The sequence below is a fragment of the Suncus etruscus genome, chromosome 15, assembly GCF_024139225.1.
Source record: "Suncus etruscus isolate mSunEtr1 chromosome 15, mSunEtr1.pri.cur, whole genome shotgun sequence".
Taxonomy (NCBI): domain Eukaryota; kingdom Metazoa; phylum Chordata; class Mammalia; order Eulipotyphla; family Soricidae; genus Suncus; species Suncus etruscus.
Genome location: NC_064862.1, coordinates 67,251,275 through 67,265,871, shown reverse-complemented (window position 1 = coordinate 67,265,871; position 14,597 = coordinate 67,251,275). Strand labels below are relative to the sequence as shown.

Sequence of the window (14,597 nt, the reverse complement as noted above, 5' to 3'; positions counted from 1 at the left end):
CCAATAGCAGTTTGAGTAGAAGCCGAGGCTTACTTCATAGGTGATAGTATTCAGGTTCTGTTGCCCAGCACTGTGTTTGTTCTTCCCACTTTCTTTACGTTGCTCTTTCAGATCAGTGAGTAACTGGAATACCTAGGAAGAGAGATGCAAAACCCTTTTATAAATGAATCCCAAGAAGTGTAATCTATTCCAGGGTCAATTACTTTGAAGGATTAACACAATGCTAATTCTTTTCTTCTCTTACTTTTCTCCTTTGCATTAGAATACATTTGCATCCAAAAACCTGACAATAATTTAAATCCAATAATCAGATGCATCAATGTACTTAAAAATTTAAGAACAATTTATCAATATCAATATACAACATATCACTGGTTTCATCTATTTTAAAATTATAATAGAATTTATGCAAAACATTATGAAAAAGGAATAAAACAACAACAACAAAAAAAAAAAAAAACAATAACTAATACTAAAGAACTCTAGAACAAATTCTCCACAAGGGAAAATATTTGTAATAGTCTAACCTTTTCTCTGAAAAATACCAGATAATTAAGGTATGATTAGACTCACAGATCCTTATTAGAAGCAATTCAAAAATTCCTGTTATTTATTAAGAAATAGTGACATAATCTCCATCCAGTGCAATATTTTATTCCAAATACTAGCAGAATCCAAAAAGGATAAGAATGTTTATGAGAGCCCAGAGCAATAGCACAGGGGTAGGGCATTTGCCTTGCAAGCGGATGACCCAGGACTAACCTGGGTTCGATCCCTGGTATCCCATATGGTCTCCTGAGCCGTGAGCGATTTCTGAGCCATAGTAACCTGAGCGTCACCAGGTGTGGCCCAAAAACAAACAGAAAAAGAATGTTTCTGAAAGCTGATCAACAAACATTTCCTTCTGGTATGAGCAGAAATTTAGGATTAATTTTAGGTAAACGTGAATAGAGAAAAGATAACTCAACATGTATATATATATATATATATATATATATATATATATATATATATATATATACATGCTGTACATTGAAGGCGAATCTTTAAATATTAATAAGTTTAAATGTTGACCTTAAACTCAAGAAAAAGTAGAAGTTGGGGGCCGGAGTGGTAGCACAATGCATTTGCCTTACACACGGTTGACCCAGGATGAACATGGGTTCAATCCACGGCATCCCATATAGCAGGGGTGGCGAATAGGATTTTTACTCTCACTAAAAATGGCAAAATGCAGTATGTGTTTAATATATTATTGTTAAAATTATATGCTTTTGTGTGTCTTTTTTGGCAGGTCATTGCGTGGTGTGGCTCTCTGACTCCCAACAGTTTAAAATTTTGGCTTTTTGTGTCGAACTTGTTTGCCACCCCGGCCATATAGGCCCCTGAGCAAGGGGCGATTTCTGAGTGCAGAGCTAGGAGTAACCCTGAGAGCCACTGGATATGACCAAGGAAGGAAGGAAGGAAGGAAGGAACGAAGGAAGGAAGGAAGGAAGGAAGGAAGGAAGGAAGGAAGGAAGGAAGGAAGGAAGGAAGGAGGGAGGGAGGGAGGGAGGGAGGGAGGGAGGGAGGGAGGGAGGGAAGGAGGGAGGAAGGGAGGGAGGGAGGGAGGGAGGGAGGAGGGAGGAGGGAGGGAGGGAGGGAGGGAGGGAGGGAGGGAGGGAGGGAGGGAGGGAAGGAGGGAGGGAGGGAGGGAGGGAGGGAGGGAGGGAGGGAGGGAAGGAGGGAGGGAGGGAGGGAGGGAGGGAGGGAGGGAAGGAGGGAGGGAGGGAGGGAGGGAGGGAGGGAGGGAGGGAGGGAGGAGGAAGGAAGGAAGGAAGGAAGGAAGGAAGGAAGGAAGGAAGGAAGGAAGGAAGGAAGGAAGGAAGGAAGGAAGGAAGGGAAGAAAGGAGAAAGAAAGGAAGGAAGGAAGGAAGGAAGGGAAGAAAGGAGAAAGAAAGGAAGGAAGAAAGGAAGGAAGGAAGGAAGAAAGGAAGGAAGGAAGGAAGGAAGGAAGGAAGGAAGGAAGGAAGGAAGGAAGGAAGGAAGGAAGGAAGGAAGGAAGGAAGGGAAGAAAGGAGAAAGAAAGGAAGGAAGAAAGAAAGAAAGAAAGAAAGAAAGAAAGAAAGAAAGAAAGAAAGAAAGAAAGAAAGAAAGAAAGAAAGAAAGAAAGAAAGAAAGAAAGAAAGAAAGAAAGAAAGAAAGAAAGAAAGAAAGAAAGAGGAAGGAAGAAAGGAAGGAAGGAAGGAAAAAAAAGTAGAAGTGACTGTATAGCTGAATGGTATTTCTACATCTGAAATCAACCTAACATACATTTAGCTAGTACCAAAAAAGGAACAAGATAAAATAGAAATTAAACAAAAATGTTACAGTGACCCTATAACCAATCTCCTTTCACTCTTGCCACAATAACCTGCCAGCCTGAAGACCCCAAAATCAAAATCTGCTAGCCCCTACTAAATTATTCATAATGAGTCAAGCTTTCACTTTTTTTTTGTTTGTTTGTTTTTTCGGGCCACATCCTTTTGATGCTCAGGGGTTACTCCTGGCTAAGCGCTCAGAAATTGCCCCTGGCTTGGGGGGACCATATGGAACGTTGGGGGATCGAACAGCGGTCCTTCCTTGGCTAGCGCTTGCAAGGCAGACACCTTACCTCTAGCGCCACCTCGCCGGCCCCAAGCTTTCACTTTTTTAAATATCTATGAAACTATCATAAGAATCAAAATATATTAAAAGCATTTATAGGTAAATAGCATAATTTTAAAAGTCACAAGTATTTTAATAGATGATATTCGCACATGGAAATAGTTCCAAAATAGATGTTTCACCCATGAAGACATCAGAAATACTGGCATCTAGATCTTTGGAATTTTAGAGGGCTAAGGAGATAGTACAGGAATTAAGGTGCTTGTCCTGCAGGCAGCCTAATCCAGTTCAATTCCTTGATGCATATATTGTCCCTTAAGCACTGTTGCCAGTGGTCCCAAAACCTACCCCCAATAACACCAACAAAATCTCTGAGATCTTGAGAAGGTTGCCAATGATAAATTAAAGTTTTCCTGGCTTCCCTAATTACTATGTAATTTGCCAAAATTAAACATTCCAAGGTCTGCCATCTGCCCTGTTTTAGAGAGGAAAATCATTAATAAATTCAGTTATTTCTAACTAAATCTAATTCAAAATCTTTAGAAGCAAAGGGCAAATATCAGAGAGAGAAATGTCTCCTTTGAAGCTACTTACCTCATAGTTACTGAGCAGCGCAGAATTGGCATCCTTCCTGCAAAAGAAAAGGAAATTAACTATTTGGATTCACATACCTCTGTGGGAATTAAATCTCTGTAAATAATTCCAGTCAAGATTCAGCATTCCAGACCCACATCCCAAGTCAATGCCATGTAAATGGCCTAGATTCACAGCTTCTCTTGGGAGAGATGATATGTCAAAGCTGATGCAACTCACAGGTACAACACCATTTTTCAGGCTAAAAACTAGGGGGCAGCCTCAAGAGAGAAGAGGGTCAAGTTCCTGCCCTTCTGAAGCCAAGACACCTAGTTGCATTCATCCTGCAGTCTTTGCCATACAAATGGCCCACCTTCACTGCCTCAAAACTAATCTCTGCAGAGACCCAAAGCCAACAACACTCACAGGTACTCTGGTTTTCAGGCTGAAAACTCTGAGCCAACTAAGCACAATAAGCAAAAACAGTGTAATACAGAAGGCTCAACTAACAATAAACAGCTCAGTAAATCCTCAATGGCTTTAATAACACCACTGTGAGTTAAATAATTTTCACAAACTTTGATACTTGTTTTAATAATTCTATTTACTATTTTGTTGTAACAAGCAACAAAAATCAATTTGTGGCTGCCAAGGGGGCAGGCTTTGGGAATGGGGGGGGAAACTGAGGATAATAATGGCGGAAAGGTCACTAGTGGAGGAAATGATCTTGGAACACTGAATGTTTGAAACAACTTATGGTGAACAATTTTGTAAACCACAGTGCTTAAAGAAAGTTAAAAGAAATAATAATTCGGGGCCGGCGTGGTGGCGCTAGAGGTAAGGTGTCTGCCTTGCCTGCGTTAGCCTAGGACGGACTGAGGTTCAATCCCCCAGCGTCCCATATGGTCACCCAAGCCAGGAGCGACTTCTGAGCTCATAGCCAGGAGCAACCCCTGAGCATCCCTGGGTGTGGCCCAAAAGCCACACACACACAAAATAATAATAATAATAATAATAATAATAATAATAATAATAATAATAATAATAATTCAAGCAGTCCAAATAAGAAATTTACTACAGGGTTAGGTGATGGTGGAATGAACATCTAGCCGTGTTCAGAGCTTACATGTGGTTCTGTGCTAAGGGATTATAGCTGGCAATTCTGGGAAACCATATGTGGTTCCAGGGATCAAACTGGGATCAAATGCATGCAAGGCAGAACATTAACTCCTGTACTATCTCTCCAACCTCTTTTTCTAGCCATACATATATAGCTGGATAAGTTTTGTAAATATCATTCATATTCCTAATCAATGCAAGAAGAAATTAAGAGAAGTCAGACATCAGGGAGAAGAGTTAGTTATCAAATGGGAGTTGTATGTTAATAAACACAGTAAGGACGCAATTAAAATCAGAGATAGTACAGTAGGTAAAGCGCGGCTGACCCAGACTCAATCTTCAACACCATCTATTAACTGTTCCCTGAGCATAGCCAGAAGTGAACCCTAAGCACAGAGCTAAGAGAAAGCCCTGAGTACCTCCACCTCCAGATGAGGATCCCCCACAAAAACAAACCCCCCAAAAACAAAACAAAACAACACACACACAAAAACCAAAACAGGGTTGGAGCAATAGCACAGCAGTAAGCTATTTACCTTGCACATGGCCAACACAGGACAGATCCTAGTTCAAATCCCGACCTGCCAGGAGCGACTTCTGAGCTCAGAGTCAGGAGTAACTCCTGAGTACCGCTGGGTGTGACCCAAAAACCAACAACAACAACAACAACAACAACATCAACAAAAACACTGTTTCATCCCACAGCCATGTCTCTTCCCTATACAGTTGCTATTGATATTGAGGTATCCTAGTCCTCCCCCAATCAGAAATGTAATTATTTTTCTTTTTTTTTGGTTTTTGGGCCACACCTGGTGATGCTCAGGGGTTAATCCTGGCTATGCACTCAGAAAATACTCCTGGCTTGAGGGACCATATGGGATGCTGGGGATCGAACTGAAGTCAGTCTTGGATCAGCCACGTGCAAGGCAAACACCCTACCACTGCGCTATTGCTCCAGCCCCAGAAATGTAATTTTTTTTTTTTTTTTTTGGTTTTTGGGCCACACCCGGCGGTGCTCAGGGCTTACTCCTGGCTGTCTGCTCAGAAATAGCTCCTGGCAGGCATGGGGGACCATATGGGACACCGGGATTCGAACCAACCACCTTTGGTCCTGGATCGGCTGCTTGCAAGGCAAACACCGCTGTACTATCTCTCCGGGCCCCAGAAATGTAATTTTTATCACTAACATCACCATTGGTAATTCTCACAATGTCAGGAATCTTGCCAGATATCCATAAACTGCAAAAGTTTTCACATTCTATACTAACTCAATAAAGTTCTTATATCAAGTAGTTGTCAACCCTCTTGTATTTACTTCTGTGCAACAATGAAGGCTAAATGTCATTGCTTAAATAACATAAATAATATCTTACAATATAATTGGCCCATTCTACAATATCACCAGAAATTATCACAATCCTTTCCTCCCAACTCGGTCTCAGCAGCCTCCACACCTGCCCTCTGCCATCTCTAAAGGCTCACATCCATACCACAACACCCATAATTCCATTCACAGCCACTTGTACCCCAAACCACATGGCCACATGCAAGACATCTTAACTCATCTTATCTCACCACTACATAGACACACTTATCCTATCTGCAATGATCCCATGGGCTTGGGAGTAGTTCTGGTTGTTGCCAAGAACTTCGTGTTATCATTATTCCTAACTCCATTCCCACTAGACCATTAAAAAGCTTGGGATCTCTCATAAAGGCAATGTAGTTTGAGGCAGGGTTGCTTCTTTTTTATAGGAGAACCACACCTAGCTGTGTCACATGTGGTGCTCGGGATCAAACCTGGGTCAGCAAGGCAAGTATCCAACAGCTGTACGACTTTCTGAACCTGAGAAATCACTGAGTTTTAATCACAGCAAACGACAGTCAGGACCACAGAGGCATTGAAAGAAGCCCCACAACTCACACTGAACCTCAAAACTCATAAACTAGAAATAGCAAAAAATTACTTAATTACTTAAATTATGTTACTTAAGTTACATAGCTACTCAAAACTTAATCTACTGAAGCCGGAGAGATAGCATGGAGGTAGGGCAGTTCGCCTTGCAGGTGGTTCAAATTCCAGCATCCAATATGGTCCCCTGAGCCTGCCAGGAGTGATTTCTGAGCGTAGAGCCAGGAATGATCCCTGAGCGCTGCCGAGTGTGACCCAAAAAACAAACAAACAAACAAACAAACAAAAACAATCTACCACATAGATTTGCCTGCAGGACAAAACAGACACATTAGCAGAATCCCACCATGACCAATATAATAGCACTGAAGATTCTACCAGTACCAACCAAAAGCTTCACAGAAAGTGACCGTAGAGACACCACAATAAGGATGTTTAATGACTTCAGAGAAATAATGGTACAGGTTGTCACTAAATCACTAAATCATGAAAACAAGAGAAAAAACTTCCATTAGAAATAAGTAACAGGAAAAAAAACTACAGAGGCTCGGCTGGGCTCAGAACACTCTGAATGCCAGGATTTTTTGGTGTGTTTGCCTGGTATGTTGGGGGCTCTGGGCAGGACAGCTAGCCATAGAACCCCTGGGCTGACCACTTAGTCTAGGGGAACAAGATTCCCCCCACACCAGGCTGGTCTTCAGGGCCACGCCTGGTTAATCGGGCCCTGGGGGGAGGGTGTGAGAAATTCCTCCCTAGGCATTCAAAAACTACAGAACCGCGCGCGGGGGGTGGGGGGTGGGGGGGGGCTCACGCCCCCGCGCGTACTTCATGTATTTCATGTATTCAGAATATTCCTTATTCTTATGTTATGTTTTCCGTATACAGAATGTTTATTTTGTATTCTCCCCTTTCCCACACCCCTACAAAGCTCTTTTTTACTCCTTAACTCTCTAACCCCCTCTCAAATATCACTAACCTAGTTTACTCTTTTTAACTTCAGTAGTGTACAATCGTAATCACAGTCCAAAGCTGTGCATTGTGTGTGACAACCCCAAACTGTTTCAAGATACATAAAATGGACACGTATTTCTTTAGAATATTTTGTGTTTTTTCTCTGACAGCTATAATTCTTACTAAATGTTGTCTTATACAGTGATGATTCTAACCACTTTTTATCTTCTCTTTTTGAGCTGTTTAACAAGGAATTTTGGTGGAAGAGTCCCCCAGTTTAATGCTTATGATTGAACCATGTCATGGGAATCATTGTAATTGTTCTTATGGCCCCCATATGCGCCAATAACACCATGTGGCATTGCTTCTTATTTGCATAGGCACATTAAAATGGGAAAATAGTATAAATACAAATAAGATCCTATCTAATAGAGATTGGAACACACAAATCTTGTAGTGCAAAGGGACCTTACACCCTGAACATTGACATAACGACCTGGCACAGACCTCAGAAGAAAGGGCATATTCCATTCTCCCCTGAACCAGGAAAGCCATCCACGAAACATCCAGGCTGGTCTATAACATCACCTGGAAGCAATCCTCTACCACGGAAGACCTACACTGCTCAGACTTCGACCTGCTCAAAAGAGACTTCCCTTAACACTGAGAAGACTTAACAACAACGACCTGCTTACAGGACAGGGCTCCCTGCATTGCCCTTTGATTGTGAGGTGAAAGGAGAGGATGCTCCACATCCTGACTTCAATGTAAGATATGCAGATTCCAGGATCTTTAATACAGAAACATGATACCAACAACAGAGACTGTGTGAAAAATAAAAGTGTGTTGGCACTACAGACAATGTATTGGATTGGACGATCTAGCTTGCCTGGAGCCTAGACTTGGTCTTGTGCCAGGAAACTTCAGGGGTCTGGTCTCTTTGTACTTAGGCCAAGGTTATTTCTTTCCATGTCCCTCATATTTTGGTGGGCCTATGCAAACAACAATTGCCACTCTAACACCATCTTTACTGTGCTCTTTGACTCTAATCCTTAAAAAGAACTCACTTAAAATTTGAGGTTAACTTAAGCTAATATGCATGTATATGGAAATGTAAGAAAATACTATGCCTGTAATGTTTAAGGAGTTACTTAAGTTTTATGGCTTTAGATTGCCTTGTGTACTGTTAAGAAATATTATAATGTGGGGCCGGGTAGGTGGCGCTGGAGGTAAGGTGTCTGCCTTGCAAGCGCTAGCCAAGGAAGGACCGCGGTTCGATCCCCCGGCGTCCCATATGGTCCCCCAAGCCAGGGGCGATTTCTGAGCACATAGCCAGGAGTAACCCCTGAGCGTCAAACGGGTGTGGCCCAAAAACCAAAAAAAAAAAAAAGAAATATTATAATGTGTTACAATCTGGGGAATTGAGGGACAAAGTAATTGTACATGGATTCTGTCTTATTTATCTTTTTTTTTTTTTTTTTTTTTTTTTTGGTTTTTGGGCCACACCCGGTAACGCTCAGGGGTTACTCCTGGCTATGCGCTCAGAAGTCGCTCCTGGCTTGGGGGACCATATGGGACGCCGGGGGATCGAACCGCGGTCCGTCTCCTAGGCTAGCGCAGGTAAGGCAGGCACCTTACCTCCAGCGCCACCGCCCGGCCCTGTCTTATTTATCTTAATGTTCTTTGGCTGAAATTTCAAAGTTAAGATATCAGCAAGGGGACTTCTGAGAATTAAAAAAAAAAAAAAAAAAAGAAAGAAATAAGTAACAGGGGGGCCGGGCGTTGGCGCTGGAGGTAAGGTGCCTGCCTTGCCTGCGCTAGCCTAGGACGGACAGCGGTTCGATCCCCCGGCGTCCCATATGGTCCCCCAAGAAGCCAGGAGCAACTTCTGAGCGCATAGCCAGGAGTAACCCCTGAGCCTCACAGCGTGTGGCCCAAAAACCAAAAAAAAAAAAAAAAAGAAATAAGTAATAGAACTGGAATCTGGTAGGAGAAACAAACAAAAAGGCCTCAGAAGCTGTGGAAAGAAAATCAGTGAGTTCCGAGATGAAATGCAGGAAGCATCTCATGTTAAATTTTGTTATGTTTTCTTTTTCCTCTTTTTTTTGGTTTTTGGGCCACACCCAGTGACACTCAAGGTTTACTCCTGGCTATGAGCTCTGAAATTACTCCTGGCTCAGGTGACCATACGGGACGCTGGGGGGGGGGGGGTGTCAAACTGCGGTCTATCCTAGGCTAGTGTGGGCAAGGCAGATGCCTTACCACTTGCACCACCACTCTGTTTTTCAGAGCCACCCATGTTTTCAACTAAAACAAAAAATGGGGATGCTTGAAAGTGTTAACGGATTCTAAACCTAGGTCTGCCACATAATTAATTGCTATGTGAATTGCTATACTACCTTTGTTTAAATTTCTTTATATAAAATGGTAACTTTAGTACCAAGCTTATACACCTTATAACAGGGATAGCTTGAAATAAGTAAAGTACCTTGAAAACAGGACTGCTCAAAATGGTCATTTATTATCACTACTGCCTGTGATACTACCACACAATGATTTTAAAGAATTAAAAAAATTAAATTCTTTATATTAAAGAATTAAAAGAAGGCCCGGAAAGATAGCACAGCGGCGTTTGCCTTGCAAGCAACCGATCCAGGACCAAAGGTGGTTGGTTCGAATCCCAGTGTCCCATATGGTCCCCCATGCCTGCCAGGAGCTATTTCTGAGCAGACAGCCAGGAGTAACCCCTGAGTACCGCCAGGTGTGACCCAAAAACAAAACAAAACAAAACAAAAAAAGAATTAAAAGGAGTGATAGCACAGCAGTAGGGTGTTTGCCTTCCATGCAGCCAACCCAAGAAAGGCCTGGATTCAATCCCTGGCATCACATATGGTCCCCCGAGGCTGTAGGAGCGATTTTGGGGGGAGGGGATTGGGGCCACACCCAATGACACTCAGAGGTTACTGCTGGCTATGCGCTCAGAAATCGCTCCTGGCTTCTGGGCCCATATAGGATGCTGGGGGATTGAACCATGGCCTGTCCTAGGTCAAGCCGCATGAAGGGCAAATGCCCTACCGCTGCTCCACCTCCCTGGCCCCTGCAGGAGCAATTTTTGAGCACAGTGCCAGGAGTAACCCCTGAGCGCCACCGGGTGTGGCCCGAAATCTAAATAAATAAATAAATAAAAAGGCAGGGGCCTGAGTCTCTCCTGAGTACAGGAGAATAGGACACTTCCCTTACACACAGCCAACTTGGATTCAATCCCCATCATCCCATATACTTTCCCTCCTACCCCATCTTGCCAGGAGTGATTCCTGAGAGAAGAGCAGTGCTAGGAGTAAGTCTTAAGCACAATTGGGTGAGAGCCAGAAAAAGAGAGGGAGGAAGGAGGGAGAAAAAGAAGTTTAAAATAATTGGCAAAAAAAAACCATGGCAGTCACCATGTTTGAACCAGGTCAGCTCCATAGACTCATTCTTTTCTCAAATGAGATGTAAAGTGAGCCATGAAAGATTAGGCTACACCAGTCCATATAGCAGAAAGCTGGCCATCTCAGGAGGAGAGGGTGGACCAAGTCCCCACTCTGCCAAAGCCATGCTTGCTGCCTCCATCACCCGGAATCACTTTCCCTGATGCTTGTACCTCATCACTGACCCTCTAGGATTCCCTTCAGAGCACCAATCTGACCATACTACAGGTAAGCCCGGTTTGGGGGCTGATTATCACGTGGGCTTTTGGATCGAATGCGGGCACCCTCCTCCAGTATCTTCCTTTTTGCAAGAGGCCTGGCAGCTGAGTTCATGCTCCTATAAGTCATAATATCAGTAATAGTGCTTTGAATTTCTGAACTTCATTTGATGCTGTCATCCGGAAAGTAACACCCCAATTTAATAGAATGAACAGCTAACTACAGTTTACTAAACCTTCTGACTATATTAATGACTTCATTAGTGATACAATAATCTTCACAAATGTGCTTGCTACTGTACTTTTTCTTTTTTTTTTTCCATTATTCTTTCTACCTTTTCAGTAACTTTGCTTTCACTTATCTGGAAACAAATGTATTAAGATCATTATGTCAATTATGTGATACATTTCTTTAAATAAATAAAAAGAAACAATTCCATTACTATTTTGTGTAACAAGCAATATAGATTATTTTGCGCCTGCCAAGGTGCAGGCTTGGGAGTGGATGGGGAACTGGGATCAATAGTGGAGGGAATATTACACTGGTGGTGGAACTGATGTTAGAACACTGGATGCCAGAAACAACTATCTTATGAATAGCTTTGTATACCATTGTGTTTAAATACAGTAATTTTTTTAAAAAAAGTTAATAGGGGGGCCGGGCGGTGGCGCTGGAGGTAAGGTGCCTGCCTTGCCTGCGCTAGCCTAGGACGGACGGCGGTTCGATTCCCCGGCGTCCCATATGGTCCCCCAAGAAGCCAGGAGCAACTTCTGAGCGCATAGCCAGGAGTAACCCCTGAGCGTCACAGGGTGTGGCCCAAAAACCAAAAAAAAAAAAAAAAAGTTAATAGGTAATGCATTTTTTTTTTGGTTTTTTGGGCCACACCCGTTTGATGCTCAGGGGTTACTCCTGGCTAAGCGCTCAGAAATTGTCCCTGGCTTGGGGGGACCATATGGGATGTCGGGGGAATCGAACCTCGGTCCTTCCTTGGCTAGCGCTTGCAAGGCAGACACCTTATCTCCAGCGCCACCTCGCTGGCCCCAATAGTAATGCAGAACTCAAAAAATTCAGAAAGAGTTTGGCCTTGACATATGACTATACATTAAAGGTTATTTATGTTCTCTTTTTATTCTGGAGGTATTCTGGAGCATTCCAGGCAATGCTGAGATTTACTCTGTGTGGTGCTCAGGACAAAATGTAGCATTGAGCGTTGTACTGACAGCCTCACCTTCTTTTTTTTTTTTTTTTTTGGTTTTTGGGCCACACCCAGTAACGCTCAGGGGTTACTCCTGGCTATGTGCTCAGAAGTTGCTCCTGGCTTGGGGGACCATATGGGACACCGGGGGATCGAACCGCGGTCCGTCCAAGGTTAGCGCAGGCAAGGCAGGCACCTTACCTTTAGCGCCACCGCCCGGCCCCCAGCCTCACCTTCTGATGCATTCCAGTCCTTTGAGCTGTCTCCTTGGCCCCTATTACATAGGCTTAAAACAGGAGTTTTAATATATTATATTATATACAATATTATGCATACTATCAATATATAATATTAAATATATTTATATAAATAAAATTATAGATTATAAATGTTATATTTATTATTTATATATTTATGTAAATATATTATATATTTTTATATGTGACAAATCCTTTTTTGTGAGTTTTTTTGTTTTGTTTTGGAGACTCACTCAGCGGTGCTCAGGAGTTACTTCTGGCTCTGTGCTCAGAAATCGCTCCTGGCACTCAAGAGACCATAAGGGATGCCGGGAATTGAACCCAGGTCTGTCCAGGGTCGTCTGCATGTAAGGCAAACATCCTACCGCTGTGCTATCACTCCGGTCCTGACAAATTATTTTAAACACAGACTAATTAGATGGAAAATTTATAAATTAATAAATTAAACAAAACTTGTAATGGTTTACGTAAAAATTCAACCTAAAAGCCTTAGGTCAACAGTACTATGATGTCAGCACTATAATCAAATGAATATGCTGTTTATCAATGCAACAACAGCAGAGGTTTCACAAGGTGAAGTTTTATCCAAATACACTTAGTCACAAAGAATATCACATTAGAAAGAATATAACACAGGAAAAATAATGTGTAATTAGTGTATGTGACATGGTCAACCAAAATTTTTAAATGACAAATGAAACCACATGTCATCTCTGTCTACTTAATCAGAAAATCAGCTCACAAATCATCCTATTTTTGCTTGAAATTAAGTTACAACTCCCCGTGTACCTAAAATACACTGTAATTGGGGCCGGGCGGTGGCGCTGGAGGTAAGGTGCCTGCCTTGCCTGCGCTAGCCTAGGACGGACCGCGGTTCGATCCCCCGGCGTCCCATACGGTCCCCCAAGCCAGGAGCGACTTCTGAGCGCATAGCCAGGAGTAACCCCTGAGCGTCACAGGGTGTGGCCCAAAAACCAAAAAAAAAAAATACACTGTAATTAAGAAATTCAACTCCAGAACAGACTAAGAAAAAAAGTACAAATGTTATTTTGTACATTTAACATCCGACTGTTAACCATTTCATTTCCAAGTAATAGGCCCTATTCTATCATGAAGAGTATTTCATACTCTGGGAAATTTGACCTTCGTTCTTCCAACTCATTGCTCCATGGTAAAAGTCAATATTGTTAATGCAAGAATTCAAAGAACATCATCTGGTTTTTCTTGAACCAAATACAAAGAAGGGGAACTCTTTGATGTGTATTTTAATAACCTGTGTTTTGGAGCAAGGGAACAATAGATATTGCAACCTTATTTTTCTTTCCACTTTCAACTCATATAAACACACACACAGATACACACACATTTAATGAAGAATTTGAATATAGGTTTTATCTATTTTGTTGTTGTGCTGAGAACTTCACACAAACAAGGCAACTGTTCTGCTACCAAAATATATCCTCAGTCCCAAATACAGGTGCTATTTTGTTTTGGTTTGTTTTTATGGGCCACACCCGTTTGATGCTCAGAGGTTACTCCTGGCAAAACGCTCAGAAATCACCCCTGCTTGGGGGAATCATATGGGACACCGAGGGATCGAACCGGGGTCCTTCCTTGGCTAGTGTTTGCAAGGCAGACACCTTACCTCTAGCGCCACCTCTCTGACCCCACAAATGCTATTTTAATATCTGTATTTTTGGGGGGGGCCACACCCGGCGGTGATCAGGGGTTACTCCTGGCTGTCTGCTCAGAAATAGCTCCTGGCAGGCACGGGGGACCATATGGGACACCGGGATTCGAATCAACCATCTTTCGTTCTGGATCGGCTGCTTGCAAGGCAAACGCCACTGTGCTATCTCTCCAGGCCCTGTATTTCTATCTCTGGATGGTATTAAAGAGAAAAAATATTTTTGAGAGTGGAAAGGACTCCCCAACAGTGCTCCGGAGTCCAGGGGTCATTCCTGGTAGTGCTGAGAAGTCATATGTTGCCAAGAATCAAAGTTAAGGTCTCAAGCATGCAAAGAAGGCATATGTTCCGGTCCTTTGAACTATTTCCCCAATTCCAAAAGAATGCCTTTTGAAACTGCTTAAAATGATATAACAGGATTGAGGAGAGATAGCTCAATTAGCCAGTGTGTGCTAAGCAAATAGGAATCCTGAGTTTTATCTAACACACTACTGGCCCTCTGAATATTACAGGGAGCAACCTCTAGACACCTCTAAAAACTGAGGAGTAGCCCCCAACATCACCAGACAGCCCCCAAAAGATATTTTTGTGA

At 42.6% G+C, this 14,597-nt stretch overlaps 1 protein-coding gene across 1 annotated transcript in view; it reads right to left on the bottom strand.

Moving 5' to 3' along the window:
• Positions 1–14,597, bottom strand: part of CRCP (CGRP receptor component) — a 50,633-nt gene that overhangs the window by 27,591 nt on the left and 8,445 nt on the right. The window contains exons 2-3 of the mRNA XM_049789580.1: positions 3,220–3,256; positions 34–132 (exon numbers count right to left, since the gene is read on the bottom strand). Coding sequence (XP_049645537.1) covers positions 34–132; positions 3,220–3,256 — 136 coding nt within the window. The remainder of the gene's footprint in view (positions 1–33; positions 133–3,219; positions 3,257–14,597) is intronic.